The 17,444-nt window shown below is 40.5% G+C and overlaps 1 protein-coding gene across 2 annotated transcripts in view; it reads left to right on the top strand.

The window, feature by feature from the left end:
• pkp3a (plakophilin 3a) overlaps positions 1-17,444 on the top strand; it is a 56,831-nt gene that overhangs the window by 6,515 nt on the left and 32,872 nt on the right. For both annotated transcript variants that reach the window (XM_090214271.1, XM_090214264.1), the window contains 5 exons: positions 10,313-10,404; positions 12,820-13,017; positions 13,483-13,626; positions 14,466-14,705; positions 15,101-15,292. In XM_090214271.1, coding sequence (XP_090070397.1) covers positions 10,313-10,404; positions 12,820-13,017; positions 13,483-13,626; positions 14,466-14,705; positions 15,101-15,292 — 866 coding nt within the window. The remainder of the gene's footprint in view (positions 1-10,312; positions 10,405-12,819; positions 13,018-13,482; positions 13,627-14,465; positions 14,706-15,100; positions 15,293-17,444) is intronic.

The following is a 17,444-nucleotide window of genomic DNA, read 5'->3' as shown; positions in this document are numbered from 1 at the left end:
GTGTCCGGTACCTGTGTCGTCTGCAGAATGACATGGGAGCAGAAACAGGATATGTTGCATAGCGTTCTTTTTCTCATAAACAACCCCCCCCCCCCCGACCCCCCCCCAAAAAACAGATTGTTGACTCACTGATCTAAACCTCTCACTTCATGGGAAATATACAGGCAACTGTTCTCTGACTATTACCATGCTGTAATTTAGGGTATGACCAGCTTGGTGTATCATACCTCTCTACTCACACAGTGAAACTGGTCCGGTATATCCCGAGGCAGACAGAGACACACCTACCTGAGGAAGAGAGCAACAGTCAACATGACTTCTTCTATCTGGGACAACGCTGTGCAAACTGAGTGGGTTTTTTCTCAGCCATTGTGGTGTTGTCAGCAGCGCAGGGCTTGGGCAGGGCCTCTGCCATGGTGTCTTGTGGTGTTGTCAGCAGGGCCTGGGCCATGGGGTGTTGTGGTGTTGTCAGCAGGGCCTGGGCCATGGGGTGTTGTGGTGTTGTCAGCAGAGCAGGGCCTGGGCCATGGGGTGTTGTGGTGTTGTCAGCAGGGCCTGGGCCATGAGGTGTTGTGGTGTTGTCAGCAGGGCAGGGCTTCAGACATGGGGTGTTGTGGTGTTGTCAGCAGAGCAGGTCCTCAGCCATGGGGTGTTGTGGTGTTGTCAGCAGGGCCTGGGCCATGGGGTGTTGTGGTGTTGTCAGCAGGGCCTGGGCCATGGGGTGTTGTGGTGTTGTCAGCAGGGCCTCAGCCATGGGGTGTTGTGGTGTTGTCAGCAGGGCCTGGGCCTCGGCCATGGGGTGTTGTGGTGTTGTCAGCAGGGCCTGGGCCTCAGCCATGGGGTGTTGTGGTGTTGTCAGCAGGGCAGGGCCTCAGCCATGGGGTGTTGTGGTGTTGTCAGCAGGGCAGGGCCTCAGCCATGGGGTGTTGTGGTGTTGTCAGCAGAGCAGGGCCTCAGCCATGGGGTGTTGTGGTGTTGTCAGCAGAGCAGGACCTGGGCCATGGTGTGTTGTGGTGTTGTCAGCAGGGCCTGGGCCATGGGGTGTTGTGGTGTTGTCAGCAGGGCCTCAGCCATGGGGTGTTGTGGTGTTGTGGTGTTGTCAGCAGGGCCTGGGCCTCAGCCATGGGGTGTTGTGGTGTTGTCAGCAGGGCCTGGGCCATGGTGTGTTGTGGTGTTGTCAGCAGGTTCTCAGTCATGGGGTGTTGTGGTGTTGTGGTGTTGTCAGCAGGGCCTGGGCCATGGTGTGTTGTGGTGTTGTCAGCAGGGCCTGGGCCATGGTGTGTTGTGGTGTTGTCAGCAGGTTCTCAGCCATGGGGTGTTGTGGTGTTGTGGTGTTGTCAGCAGGGCCTGGGCCATGGGGTGTTGTGGTGTTGTCAGCAGGGCCTGGGCCATGGGGTGTTGTGGTGTTGTCAGCAGGGCCTCAGCCATGGGGTGTTGTGGTGTTGTCAGCAGGGCCTCAGCCATGGGGTGTTGTGGTGTTGTCAGCAGGGCCTCAGCCATGGTGTGTTGTGGTATTGTTAGCAGGGCCTGGGCCTCAGCCATGGGGTGTTGTGGTGTTGTCAGCAGGGCCTGGGCCTCAGCCATGGGGTGTTGTGGTGTTGTGGTGTTGTGGTGTTGTCAGCAGGGCCTGGGCCTCAGCCATGGGGTGTGTCTCTCAGCCATGGGGTGTTGTGGTGTTGTCAGCAGGGCCTCAGCCATGGGGTGTTGTGGTGTTGTCAGCAGGGCCTGGGCCATGGTGTTGTGGTGTTGTCAGCAGGGCCTCAGACATGGGGTGTGTCTCTCAGACATGGGGTGTGTCTCTCTTTTCTTTCTACATTTCTCACCTCTCACTCTTTCCCTCTCTTTTTCTTACCTTATCCTTCACCAACCGGTTTGTTGCCTGAGGCTCTGACTCAGCTAAGCATGAAGCTCACACACCTCTACCTTCTGCCTACCTGCCAGGAGTCACGAACACACACGCACACACACGCACGCACACACACACACACACACACACACACACACACACACACACACACACACACACACACACACATACACACACACACACACACACACACACACACACACACACACACACACACACACACACACACACACACACACACACACATACACACACACACACACACACACACACACATACACACACACACACACACACACACACACACACACAGACAGTCTTTGAGCTTTCTACTGGATGTTAGCAGTGATAAAAGTATTGCTTCCATTCAGTGTAAAATATTACATCTGTGATGCAAATCTGCACCACAGTCTTGATGTCCCTGTGGGGCCTGTTTCAGAGCCTGTTGGGAATTAACCTACTGGGCTATAGGTCTCACCCTGTACTTCAACACAGGGGATCAGTTCCTTTGAGGTTTGAGAGAGAGAGAGTATGTCAGGGGGAACAGTCCCATTTCCTTTGTGTTAGGATATGACAGGGGCCAACAGTCATTTCTGTGAGATCATTTCTGGTAAATGAAGGATCTGTCTGGACCAGTCTATGCTCATAGCTCGCCTGTAATTTAAGCAGGTCATGTCACAGCATGTGAAACATTTAAATGTAAATTGTCTCCTCTCTCTGCACACACTGGTTCTCACAAACATATTCCTCAAAAACATATTCCTCACAAACATATTCCTCACAAACATATTCCTCTGGGACAGGATACACTTTGTTTATGTCTCCATTTACAGTAGCTACTGTACAAATATGTTTTAGAACAACAACATTAACAATATGTATGTTATAGAACAACAACATTAACAATATGTATGTTATAGAACAACAACAATAACAATATGTATGTTATAGAACAACAACAATAACAATATGTATGTTATAGAACAACAACAACAACAATATGTATGTTATAGAACAACAACAATAACAATATGTCTGTTATAGAACAACAACAACAACAATATGTATGTTATAGAACAACAACAACAACAATATGTATGTTATGGAACAACAACAATAACAATATGTATGTTATCTGTCTCTCTCTCAGGGCTTCACTTACACAGCAGCAGTTATTAAGCCGCTGTCTCTTTCTCCTGAGGACGCTGGGTTGTTTTCTTTTAAATCCTTTACCTGTGCTTTATTTCAACTTGTCTGAAGTAGTACATCCAATGGAATAGCCCCGATGCTAATCCCGCCCCTGCGGCTCTACAGTCTTGCTCACATGCTCAAAGTATTTGAAAGAAAACAAATGCTATTTGTACCCAGGTCAGGCTGGTGTGACGCAGGTACTGGATCAGTATTGTTGTCCTCCTGACTGTCAGGTAACCATTGACAACCAGGTCAGAATATAGATGATCACATGTTGGTGTAATAATGGGTGGTGTGTTTGTGTGTGTGTGCGCGCAAAGGTGTGCTTGTGTGTGTGTGTGTGTGTGTGTGTGTGTGTGTGTGTGTGTGTGTGTGTGTGTGTGTGTGTGTGTGTGTGTGTGTGCGTGCGTGCGTGCGTGCGTGCGTGCGAAGGTGTGCATGTGTGTGTGTGTGTGTGAGTAAACAGGAACCTGAGTTGTCGGTATTGTATAATTTATGCAGAAGGTCCAGTTAATTAGTTGACATTATTAGGTGTAATTATGACAAGAGATACCGCTTACCGCTGCTCTCTCTGGGCCTGATTCCGACTTAGACTTAGCGTATGCAGGTGCGGGATGGGCTTTGCAGGCGTGGTTCCCTTCACATGATGAACACATGTCATTCGACTACTGAAAACCCTCCCACTTGCTGACCAGCATATTTTCTCATGGAAGTTTTCATTCAATAGGGGTTTCAGTATATGTCTCTAAAGACATCCTTTTAAATACGATGTTCCTTAAATTAGAATTTTCTTGACAGACTCACTAAAATATATGGTGAGAACGGCTCAGAATATTACGGATCATTGAAAGAATGCAGAGTACCAAGTGTTAGATTGAAAAATACTCTGATCTTCTATATTATTATAGGTGTTAGGAAAGTATTTATGAATAATTTTTAAAAAATTTAACGATTTGGAGTGCCCGACAAAACAAAATACAGTGGTTTTATTCTTCAATATTCAATTGTTTAATCCATGAAATATTGAAAGGTGAGAAGTGTACAATCAGGGGTTGACCAGTAGTCCCATAAATCTACCCTGATAATCCTCACTAATCGTGGAACTGTGATGACAACGATCCGGGTCATCGTTGAACCGTGAGCTCCAGGTTCAAACGGCTACATGTGGGCTGCGTTCCATAATGATTCAAATAGGTTACACTCCAAGCGAGTTCTTTGGAAGGCTTCTACCTAGAACCTCATGGTACCGCAGCACAAAAAAAATGATTCCTCTATGGGGACAAACCATAGAGGATTCTGTTTACCACCTTTTTTCCCCCCCGAAGAGCGTTCATGTCCCAAATTATTGTAATAGGTTAGCCTAATATGATCTACTATAGCAAGCGATCCTCAGGAACAACCACACAAATGTCAAACAGGAAAGAAAGGTAACCTAACAATGTAATGGAACGATGCAAATTGTGAGGAAACTAACTAGTGACAGTTATAAATGTGAGGAAACTAACACTAAAGAGACAGTTATAAATGTGAGGAAACTAACTAGTGACAGTTATAAATGTGAGGAAACTAACACTAGAGAGACAGTTATAAATGTGAGGAAACTAACTAGTGACAGTTATAAATGTGAGGAAACTAACTAGTGACAGTTATAAATGTGAGGAAACTAACTAGTGACAGTTATAAATGTGAGGAAACTAACTAGTGACAGTTATAAATGTGAGGAAACTAACTAGTGACAGTTATAAATGTGAGGAAACTAACTAGTGACAGTTATAAATGTGAGGAAACTAACTAGTGACAGTTATAAATGTTAGGAAACTAACACTAGAGAGACAGTTATAAATGTTAGGAAACTAACACTAGAGAGACAGTTATAAATGTTAGGAAACTAACACTAAAGAGACAGTTATAAATGTTAGGAAACTAACACTAAAGGGACAGTTATAAATGTGAGGAAACTAACACTAGAGAGACAGTTATAAATGTTAGGAAACTAACACTAAAGAGACAGTTATAAATGTTAGGAAACTAACACTAAAGGGACAGTTATAAATGTGAGGAAACTAACACTAGAGAGACAGTTATAAATGTTAGGAAACTAACACTAGAGAGACAGTTATAAATGTGAGGAAACTAACACTAAAGGGACAGTTATAAATGTTAGGAAACTAACACTAGAGAGACAGTTATAAATGTGAGGAAACTAACACTAAAGGGACAGTTATAAATGTTAGGAAACTAACACTAGAGAGACAGTTATAAATGTTAGGAAACTAACACTAAAGGGACAGTTATAAATGTTAGGAAACTAACACTAGAGAGACAGTTATAAATGTGAGGAAACTAACACTAAAGAGACAGTTATAAATGTGAGGAAACTAACACTAAAGAGACAGTTATAAATGTGAGGAAACTAACACTAAAGGGACAGTTATAAATGTTAGGAAACTAACACTAGAGAGACAGTTATAAATGTTAGGAAACTAACACTAGAGAGACAGTTATAAATGTGAGGAAACTAACACTAAAGAGACAGTTATAAATGTGAGGAAACTAACACTAAAGAGACAGTTATAAATGTGAAGAAACTAACACTAAAGAGACAGTTATAAATGTGAGGAAACTAACACTAAAGGGACAGTTATAAATGTTAGGAAACTAACACTAGAGAGACAGTTATAAATGTTAGGAAACTAACACTAGAGAGACAGTTATAAATGTTAGGAAACTAACACTAAAGAGACAGTTATATATGTGAGGAAACTAACACTAAAGTTATAAATGTGAAGAAACTAACACTAATGTCACGCCCTGACCTGAGATATCTCTGTTTTCTTTATATTTTGGTTAGGTCAGGGTGTGACTAGGGTGGGTACGCTAGTTTTGTATTGTCTAGGGTTTTTGTATGTCTAGGATTTTGCAGGTCTAGGGTTTTCTGTCATTCTATGTTGGCCTGATATGGTTCCCAATCAGAGGCAGCTGTTTATCGTTGTCTCTGATTGGGTATCATATTTAGGTAGCCATTTCCCTTTGGTGTTTGTGGGATCTTGTCTATGTGTAGTTGCCTGTCAGCATTCATTTGTATAGATTCAAGTTTTGTTATTTTGTTATTTTGTTGAGTGTTCATTCTTTAAATAAATAAGAATGTACGCATACCACATGCGCCTTGGTCCGATCCTTATAACGAACGTGAGGAAACTAACACTAAAGTTTTAAATGTGAAGAAACTAACACTACAGTTATAAATGTGAAGAAACTAACACTAAAGTTTTAAATGTGAAGAAACTAACACTACAGTTATAAATGTGAAGAAACTAACACTAGAGACAGTTATAAATGTGAGGAAACTAACACTAAAGAGACAGTTATAAATGTGAGGAAACTAACACTAAAGAGACAGTTATAAATGTGAGGAAACTAACACTAAAGAGACAGTTATAAATGTGAGGAAACTAACACTAAAGGGACAGTTATAAATGTGAGGAAACTAACACTACAGTTATAAATGTGAGGAAACTAACACTAAAGAGACAGTTATAAATGTGAGGAAACTAACACTAAAGAGACAGTTATAAATGTTAGGAAACTAACACTAAAGAGACAGTTATAAATGTTAGGAAACTAACACTAAAGTCATAAATGTGAGGAAACTAACACTAAAGTTATAAATGTGAGGAAACTAACACTAAAGTTATAAATGTGAGGAAACTAACACTAAAGTTTTAAATGTGAGGAAACTAACACTAAAGTTATAAATGTGAGGAAACTAACACTAAAGTTATAAATGTGAGGAAACTAACACTAAAGTTATAAATGTGAGGAAACTAACACTAAAGTTATAAATGTGAAGAAACTAACACTAAAGTTTTAAATGTGAGGAAACTAACACTAAAGTTTTAAATGTGAGGAAACTAACACTAAAGTTATAAATGTGAGGAAACTAACACTAAAGTTTTAAATGTGAGGAAACTAACACTAAAGTTATAAATGTGAGGAAACTAACACTAAAGAGACAGTTATAAATGTGAGGAAACTAACACTAAAGTTTTAAATGTGAGGAAACTAACACTAAAGTTATAAATGTGAGGAAACTAACACTAAAGAGACAGTTATAAATGTGAGGAAACTAACACTAAAGAGACAGTTATAAATGTGAGGAAACTAACACTAGAGAGACAGTTATAAATGTGAGGAAACTAACACTAGAGAGACAGTTATAAATGTGAGGAAACTAACACTAAAGAGACAGTTATAAATGTGAGGAAACTAACACTAGAGAGACAGTTATAAATGTGAGGAAACTAACACTAAAGAGACAGTTATAAATGTGAGGAAACTAACACTAAAGAGACAGTTATAAATGTGAGGAAACTAACACTAAAGGGACAGTTATAAATGTGAGGAAACTAACACTACAGTTATAAATGTGAGGAAACTAACACTAAAGAGACAGTTATAAATGTGAGGAAACTAACACTAAAGTTTTAAATGTGAGGAAACTAACACTAAAGTTATAAATGTGAGGAAACTAACACTAAAGAGACAGTTATAAATGTGAGGAAACTAACACTAAAGAGACAGTTATAAATGTGAGGAAACTAACACTAGAGAGACAGTTATAAATGTGAGGAAACTAACACTAGAGAGACAGTTATAAATGTGAGGAAACTAACACTAAAGAGACAGTTATAAATGTGAGGAAACTAACACTAGAGAGACAGTTATAAATGTGAGGAAACTAACACTAAAGAGACAGTTATAAATGTGAGGAAACTAACACTAAAGAGACAGTTATAAATGTGAGGAAACTAACACTAAAGAGACAGTTATAAATGTGAGGAAACTAACACTAAAGAGACAGTTATAAATGTGAGGAAACTAACACTAAAGAGACAGTTATAAATGTGAGGAAACTAACACTAAAGTTATAAATGTGAGGAAACTAACACTAAAGAGACAGTTATAAATGTGAGGAAACTAACACTAAAGAGACAGTTATAAATGTGAGGAAACTAACACTAAAGTTATAAATGTGAGGAAACTAACACTAAAGAGACAGTTATAAATGTGAGGAAACTAACACTAGAGAGACAGTTATAAATGTGAGGAAACTAACACTAAAGAGACAGTTATAAATGTGAGGAAACTAACACTAGAGAGACAGTTATAAATGTGAGGAAACTAACACTAAAGAGACAGTTATAAATGTGAAGAAACTAACACTAGAGAGACAGTTATAAATGTGAGGAAACTAACACTAGAGAGACAGTTATAAATGTGAGGAAACTAACACTAAAGAGACAGTTATAAATGTGAAGAAACTAACACTAGAGAGACAGTTATAAATGTGAGGAAACTAACACTAAAGTTATGAATGTGAGGAAACTAACACTAAAGTTTTAAATGTGAAGAAACTAACACTAAAGTTTTAAATGTGAAGAAACTAACACTAAAGTTTTAAATGTGAAGAAACTAACACTAAAGTTTTAAATGTGAAGAAACTAACACTAAAGTTATAAATGTGAAGAAACTAACACTAGAGACAGTTATAAATGTATATGGGTAGAACTGACGGTGGCTAATGTTTTACATGATACAAATTATAAAAAATATAGTGAAAAGTCTGAGCATATTATTAAAACATTCTAGAAACCATAAATCAACCTGGTAGGTTTATAGTGTGGTTTGTGAATGGCTACAGAAGCCTACAGCTTGGGTCTCCAAATATCATCTCAGCAAGTTATAAGGCCAGCATTTCACCAACTTCACCGTGGAAAATGTGATATGTTGATATACTTCAGTTCGCTGCCATATGACTTGGTTCACATTTATCTCCAGCAATTATAAGGTCAAATAGATGAAATAAAAATCATTTAAATGTACAATCCCCTTATCGAAACGGAATGCTAATTTACCTAGCTCTTATCAATAGCTCTTATCAATAGCTCTTATCAAGTTGAAAAGGACGGTGCGCAGAGAATGGTGTTATTTCTGTAGACACCTCCGACCACACCTTCATTTATTTGATCTCCACCCCCCCCCCAAAAAAAGAATAGCAGGTTGAATAGCATGATGCTATCGTGCTTTAAGTTCCCGATCAGAATATGCGTGGAGAGAAAAGTGCATTTTAAAAAAAAAGAAAGAAGGAATTATGTTCCATTTACGCTCGCTTATCTCGGGTGGGAATTCCCCCTCAGCTGTCTAACACCTGTACTCTCCTACTATGTAGCTGTCAACAACACCTGCCTATGTAAACCGTACTTTATGAAGGGAGCTACAGTTATAACCACACTGGACCTTGTATCCAGTCATAATAAAATGTCCCAACAAGTTTTACGATGTCATATCCCATATCATTATACTAGTTATGTCAATGTCATTTCAATGTTTGTTATGGGTGTGTTGGTTGCGATAAATAAAAAACACAAGGCCTCGTTGTTTTGTTGGGCTTCCGAGTGGCGCGGCGGTCTTAGGCACTTCTTCTAATTGCAAGAGGTGTCGCTATAGTACCCGGTTCGAATCCAGGTTGTATCAAATCCAGACGTGATTGGGAGTCCCATAGGGCCGCGTACATTTGGCCCAGCGTCGTCGGAGTTTGGCTGGAGTAGGCTGTCGGAAATAAGAATTCGTTAAATTAAAAATATATATATTTTTAAATGTCATGTGATGGGCTGATTCAGGTCCCTCCTTAGTGTTGTCTTTAAATTGGATCAGGCTTTGGTGGGCTGATTGAGGTCCCTCCTTAGTGTTGTCTTTAAATTGGATCAGGCTTCGGTGGGCTGATTCAGGTCCCTCCTTAGTGTTGTGTTTAAATTGGATCAGGCTTTGGTGGGCTGATTCAGGTCCCTCCTTAGTGTTGTCTTTAAATTGGATCAGGCTTTGGTGGGCTGATTCAGGTCCCTCCTTAGTGTTGTCTTTAAATTGGATCAGGCTTTGGTGGGCTGATTCAGGTCCCTCCTTAGTGTTGTCTTTAAATTGGATCAGGCTTTGGTGGGCTGATTCAGGTCCCTCCTTAGTGTTGTCTTTAAATTGGATCAGGCTTTGGTGTGCTGATTCAGGTCCCTCCTTAGTGTTGTCTTTAAATTGGATCAGGCTTTGGTGGGCTGATTCAGGTCCCTCCTTAGTGTTGTCTTTAAATTGGATCAGGCTTTGGTGGGCTGATTCAGGTCCCTCCTTAGTGTTGTGTTTAAATTGGATCAGGCTTTGGTGTGTGGTTTAATGACCGTCAGATTTTCCCTCTCTTTTGTTTTCTAGAACACGGCGGATCTTCAACAATGAAGTACCAGACCTTCAACCCAGGGTTCAGCTCCAAGTCCTACGTCTACACAGGCTCCAGACCTGTCATGGTGAGTGGTAGTCCTGTCTACACAGCCTCCACACCTGTTATGACATGCTCCAGACCTGTCATGGTGAGTGGTAGTCCTGTCTACACAGCCTCCACACCTGTTATGACAGGCTCCAGACCTGTCATGGTGAGTGGTAGTCCTGTCTACACAGCCTCCACACCTGTTATGACAGGCTCCAGACCTGTCATAGTGAGTGGTAGTCCTGTCTACACAGCCTCCACACCTGTTATGACAGGCCCCAGACCTGTCGTGGTGAGTGGTAGTCCTGTCTACACAGCCTCCACACCTGTTATGACATGTTCCAGACCTGTCATGGTGAGTGGTAGTCCTGTCTACACAGCCTCCACACCTGTTATGACAGGCCCCAGACCTGTCGTGGTGAGTGGTAGTCCTGTCTACACAGCCTCCACACCTGTTATGACAGGCCCCAGACCTGTCGTGGTGAGTGGTAGTCCTGTCTACACAGGCTCCAGACCTGTCATGGTGAGTGGTAGTCCTGTCTACACAGCCTCCACACCTGTTATGACAGGCTCCAGACCTGTCATGGTGAGTGGTAGTCCTGTCTACACAGCCTCCACACCTGTTATGACAGGCCCCAGACCTGTCGTGGTGAGTGGTAGTCCTGTCTACACAGCCTCCACACCTGTTATGACAGGCCCCAGACCTGTCGTGGTGAGTGGTAGTCCTGTCTACACAGCCTCCACACCTGTTATGACAGGCTCCAGACCTGTCGTGGTGAGTGGTAGTCCTGTCTACACAGCCTCCACACCTGTCGTGGTGAGTGGTAGTCCTGTCTACACAGGCTCCAGACCTGTCATGGTGAGTGGTAGTCCTGTCTACACAGCCTCCACACCTGTTATGACAGGCCCCAGACCTGTCGTGGTGAGTGGTAGTCCTGTCTACACAGCCTCCACACCTGTTATGACAGGCCCCAGACCTGTCGTGGTGAGTGGTAGTCCTGTCTACACAGCCTCCACACCTGTTATGACATGCTCCAGACCTGTCATGGTGAGTGGTAGTCCTGTCTACACAGCCTCCACACCTGTTATGACAGGCCCCAGACCTTTCATGCTGAGTGGTAGTCCTGTCTACACAGGCTCCACACCTGCTATGACAGGCCCCAGACCTGTCGTGGTGAGTGGTAGTCCTGTCTACACAGCCTCCACACCTGTTATGACAGGCCCCAGACCTGTCGTGGTGAGTGGTAGTCCTGTCTACACAGCCTCCACACCTGTTATGACAGGCCCCAGACCTGTCGTGGTGAGTGGTAGTCCTGTCTACACAGCCTCCACACCTGTTATGACAGGCCCCAGACCTGTCATGGTGAGTGGTAGTCCTGTCTACACAGCCTCCACACCTGTTATGACATGCTCCAGACCTGTCATGGTGAGTGGTAGTCCTGTCTACACAGCCTCCACACCTGTTATGACATGCTCCAGACCTGTCATGGTGAGTGGTAGTCCTGTCTACACAGCCTCCACACCTGTTATGACAGGCCCCAGACCTGTCGTGGTGAGTGGTAGTCCTGTCTACACAGCCTCCACACCTGTTATGACAGGCCCCAGACCTTTCATGCTGAGTGGTAGTCCTGTCTACACAGGCTCCAGACCTGTCGTGGTGAGTGGTAGTCCTGTCTACACAGCCTCCACACCTGTTATGACAGGCCCCAGACCTGTCGTGGTGAGTGGTAGTCCTGTCTACCCAGCCTCCACACCTGTTATGACAGGCCCCAGACCTGTCGTGGTGAGTGGTAGTCCTGTCTACACAGCCTCCACACCTGTTATGACAGGCCCCAGACCTGTTGTGATGAGTGGTGTAGACAGGACTAGCAGCTCTGCACCAATCTCTCCAGGACGTAAAGTCCACCCTCCAGATTCCTCCACATCTCACAGTCATAATGTTTCCACCCTCCAGATTCCTCCACATCTCACAGTCATAATGTTTCCACCCTCCAGATTCCTCCACATCTCACAGTCATAATGTTTCCACCCTCCAGATTCCTCCACATCTCACAGTCATAATGTTTCCACCCTCCAGATTCCTCCACATCTCACAGTCATAATGTTTCCACCCTCCAGATTCCTCCACATCTCACAGTCATAATGTTTCCACCCTCCAGATTCCTCCACATCTCACAGTCATAATGTTTCCACCTCACGTTAGCATAGCAGACGTCATTAGACTATGACACCATTACACAACTGCATTGTTGAATGAACTTTCATTGATACATTCATTGATTTAATGTATTCCATTGTGCCCCTAAGCTTTCTAGAGGGGGGGGGGGGGGGGGGGTTTGTGTCTCAGGGGGTTGGTTAAACGTCTTCTTCTTTATTATTCTTCTCCTCCTCCTCCTTCCTCCTCCTTCCTCCCCTCCTCTTTCCCCCCTCCTATTCCTCCTCCTCTGTCCCCCAGGCTCCCAATATGTCTCAATACTCAGGCGGTTTCTCCTCCCACTCGGCGGTGGACCTGGGAGGTGGTCAGAGGGTCACCATGGGAGGTGGAGGAAGAGGTGGAGGTGGAAGAGGAGGAGGTGGAGGAGGAGGTGGAGGGTACACGTACCTTGATGACATGCGCACAGGAGGGGGTTCTCTAGGAGGAGGGGGCTACCAGGTAACATTTTAAGGATTCACTTTATTTTAATGATGTATTGTATTTGAATGATTTATTGTATTTTAATGATTTACTGTATTTTAATGATTTACTGTATTTTAATGATTTGTTGTATTTTAATAATTTACTGTATTTGTATTATTTACTGTATTTGAATTATTTACTGTATTTGAATGATGTATTGCATTTGAATCATTTACTGTATTTGTATTATTTACTGTAATTTAATGGTTTATTGTATTTTAATAATTTATTGTATTTTAATAATTTATTCTATTCTGTGTACTGTATACATCTATGTGTACTGAATCTATACCACATAAGAAATATATTTTAATTATTAATTATAATTACTTCACCATAGTTACCGTATTTAGTATACAGTAATAATTACTTTAATTAGTGTGTGTACAGTAATATACTGTAAATTCCATGGTTCTGGTTTATTTATGTTTTGTTCTATAGGGAGGAGTGGTCTACCGGGGAGGAGGAGGGGGCAACATGAGGGGCCAACAGATGTCCACTGTGATCCGGACGATGAGCCGTGGCCCTGGGCCAGACCCAGAGGCCTCTCTGCGCTCCATGAGGCTCCAGAACCTGCCTGCACAGGTATAGTCATTTATATATTATGTTTTGTGTGTTTATTGTGTGAAGTGTTGTTCTATGTATCTGTATTGTTGTCTTTCTACCTGGATTGATGATGATGTGGATGATGTGGATTGATGGATTGATGATGATGTGGATGATGTGGATGGATGATGATGTGGATTGATAATGATGTGGTTTTATGATGATGTGGATTGATAATGATGTGGATTGATAATAATCTGGACTGATGGGGATCTGGATTGATAATGATCTGGATTGATGGGGATCTGGATAGATGGGGATCTGGATTGATAATGATCTGGATAGATGGGGATCTGGATAGATGGGGATCTGGATTGATAATGATCTGGATTGATGGGGATCTGGATTGATAATGATCTGGATTGATAATGATCTGGATTGATAATGATGTGGATTGATGGGGATCTGGATTGATAATGATCTGGATTGATGGGGATCTGGATAGATGGGGATCTGGATTGATAATGATGTGGATTGATGGGGATCTGGATTGATAATGAGCTGGATTGATGGGGATCTGGATTGATAATGATCTGGATTGATAATGATCTGGATTTATGGGGATCTGGATTGATGGGGATCTTGAATGATGGGGATGTGGATTGATGGGGATCTGGAATGATGGGGATGTGGATTGATGGGGATCTGGATTGATGGGGATGTGGATTGATGGGGATCTGGATTGATGGGGATGTGGATTGATGTGGATGTTGATGATGAACTGTTTTATCCACACCAAGACAAATTCCTTTGTTCCTGTTCCAGTTCATCGCTTGGCAACAACACTTCCTGATTCTGTTTCTGATTCTTGTTCTCAGCCGTCTCCGGTGGCAGCCTGGGTGGCTGCAGACGTCAGCGATGGCTGCAGCCTGGTCTCAGACCGCGATGCCACATTCAGCCGCCAGCAGTCTGTCTACAGCACTGTTAGCGGAGGAGCCTACAGCTCAGGGACACAAATGAGACAGGCAGGAGGAGGAGGAATAGGAGGACAGGGGTCCATGGTACCCATGAGGCGCTCACTCAGCGGGACACTAGCCCAGAGCGGAGGGGAGATGATGGTTGGTGGAGCCCTACCGGAAATTTGATTTTAACACATTCCGTTTGCATGGCATGTGAATTGACTTGATAACCTGTTTCTTATACAATTGAAATGTATTTAGGAACAAACAATGCACTCTCCTAACTAGCTTTACATGTTGACCACACCGCTCACTTTGCAAAATAAATGTACACATTACATGCTATTCAAATCCTTTCATCCACGAGCGTCTGCGTAGCTAGGCGCTAAAATAGAACTTGGTACTTTGTCAAAGCAAAGGCATTTTTAACGTGTCACAGTACACCTTCTTCACAGTAAAAACATGTATGTTTTTATAACGATTGTATTTCTAAGATTGTATTTCCAACACATTATTTTTTTTTTTTAAATACGTATGTTTGTAACATCCGGTAGGGGGGAGAGGAGATGATGTCGGTCCAGCAGCAGCATTCCTTTAAAGGACCAGCGTTTCGCACCATCAACAGGATCAACAACAGGAACAACAGGATGTCCATGGGATCCACGTCTGGTTCGTCTACCTTCCCCCCCGGGGGGAACAGCAGCATCGGCGGGGGGGATGGAGGAGGTGGGTTCGTGATGGGCCAGGTGAGGGTAACGAGATATGTTACATTTAATTTCATTTGCACGTAAATGTATTTTGTGAGGTCAACATACAAAACCCACTATAATACTGTATAAAATACAACACACTATAATACTGTATAAAATACAACACACTATAATACAGTATAAAATACAACACACTATAATACTGTATAAAATACAACACACTATAATACAGTATAAAATACAACACACTATAATACTGTATAAAAATACAACACACTATAATACTGTAGAACAATACAACACACTATAATACAGTATAAAATACAACACACTATAATACAGTATAAAAATACAACACACTATAATACTGTAGAACAATACAACACACTATAATACAGTATAAAATACAACCCACTATAATACAGTATAAAATACAACACACTATAATACTGTATAAAATACAACACACTATAATACAGTATAAAATACAACACACTATAATACTGTATAAAATACAACACACTATAATACAGTATAAAATACAACCCACTATAATACAGTATAAAATACAACACACTATAATACTGTATAAAATACAACACACTATAATACTGTATAAAAATACAACACACTATAATACTGTATAAAATACAACACACTATAATACTGTATAAAATACAACACACTATAATACTGTATAAAAATACAACACACTATAATACAGTATAAAATACAACACACTATAATACAGTATAAAATACAACACACTATAATACTGTATAAAATACAACACACTATAATACAGTATAAAATACAACCCACTATAATACAGTATAAAATACAACACACTATAATACTGTATAAAATACAACACACTATAATACTGTATAAAAATACAACACACTATAATACTGTATAAAAATACAACACACTATAATACAGTATAAAATACAACACACTATAATACAGTATAAAATACAACACACTATAATACTGTATAAAATACAACACACTATAATACTGTATAAAATACAACACACTATAATACAGTATAAAATACAACACACTATAATACAGTATAAAATACAACACACTATAATACAGTATAAAATACAACACACTATAATACAGTATAAAATACAACACACTATAATACTGTATAAAATACAACCCACTATAATACTGTATAAAATACAACACACTATAATACAGTATAAAATACAACACACTATAATACTGTATAAAATACAACACACTATAATACTGTATAAAAATACAACACACTATAATACTGTATAAAATACAACACACTATAATACAGTATAAAATACAACACACTATAATACAGTATAAAATACAACACACTATAATACAGTATAAAATACAACACACTATAATACAGTAGAACAATACAACACACTATAATACAGTATAAAATACAACACACTATAATACTGTATAAAATACAACACACTATAATACTGTATAAAATACAACACAGTATAATACAGTAGAACAATACAACACACTATAATACAGTATAAAATACAACACACTATAATACAGTATAAAATACAACACACTATAATACTGTATAAAATACAACCCACTATAATACTGTATAAAATACAACACACTATAATACAGTATAAAATACAACACACTATAATACAGTATAAAATACAACACACTATAATACAGTATAAAATACAACACACTATAATACAGTAGAACAATACAACACACTATAATACAGTATAAAATACAACACACTATAATACAGTATAAAATACAACACACTATAATACAGTAGAACAATACAACACACTATAATACAGTATAAAATACAACACACTATAATACTGTATAAAATACAACACACTATAATACTGTATAAAATACAACACACTATAATACAGTAGAACAATACAACACACTATAATACTGTATAAAATACAACACACTATAATACAGTAGAACAATACAACACACTATAATACAGTAGAACAATACAACACACTATAATACTGTATAACATACAACACACTATAATACAGTAGAACAATACAACACACTATAATACTGTATAAAATACAACACACTATAATACTGTATAAAATACAACACACTATAATACTGTATAAAAATACAACACACTATAATACAGTATAAAATACAACACACTATA

This window comes from Oncorhynchus mykiss, chromosome 2 (assembly GCF_057628025.1).
Source record: "Oncorhynchus mykiss isolate SJ-2025 chromosome 2, ASM5762802v1, whole genome shotgun sequence".
NCBI classification, from domain to species: Eukaryota; Metazoa; Chordata; class Actinopteri; order Salmoniformes; family Salmonidae; genus Oncorhynchus; species Oncorhynchus mykiss.
The sequence above is the reverse complement of the archived record's forward strand: the minus strand, read 5'-3'. Positions and strand labels throughout refer to the sequence as shown.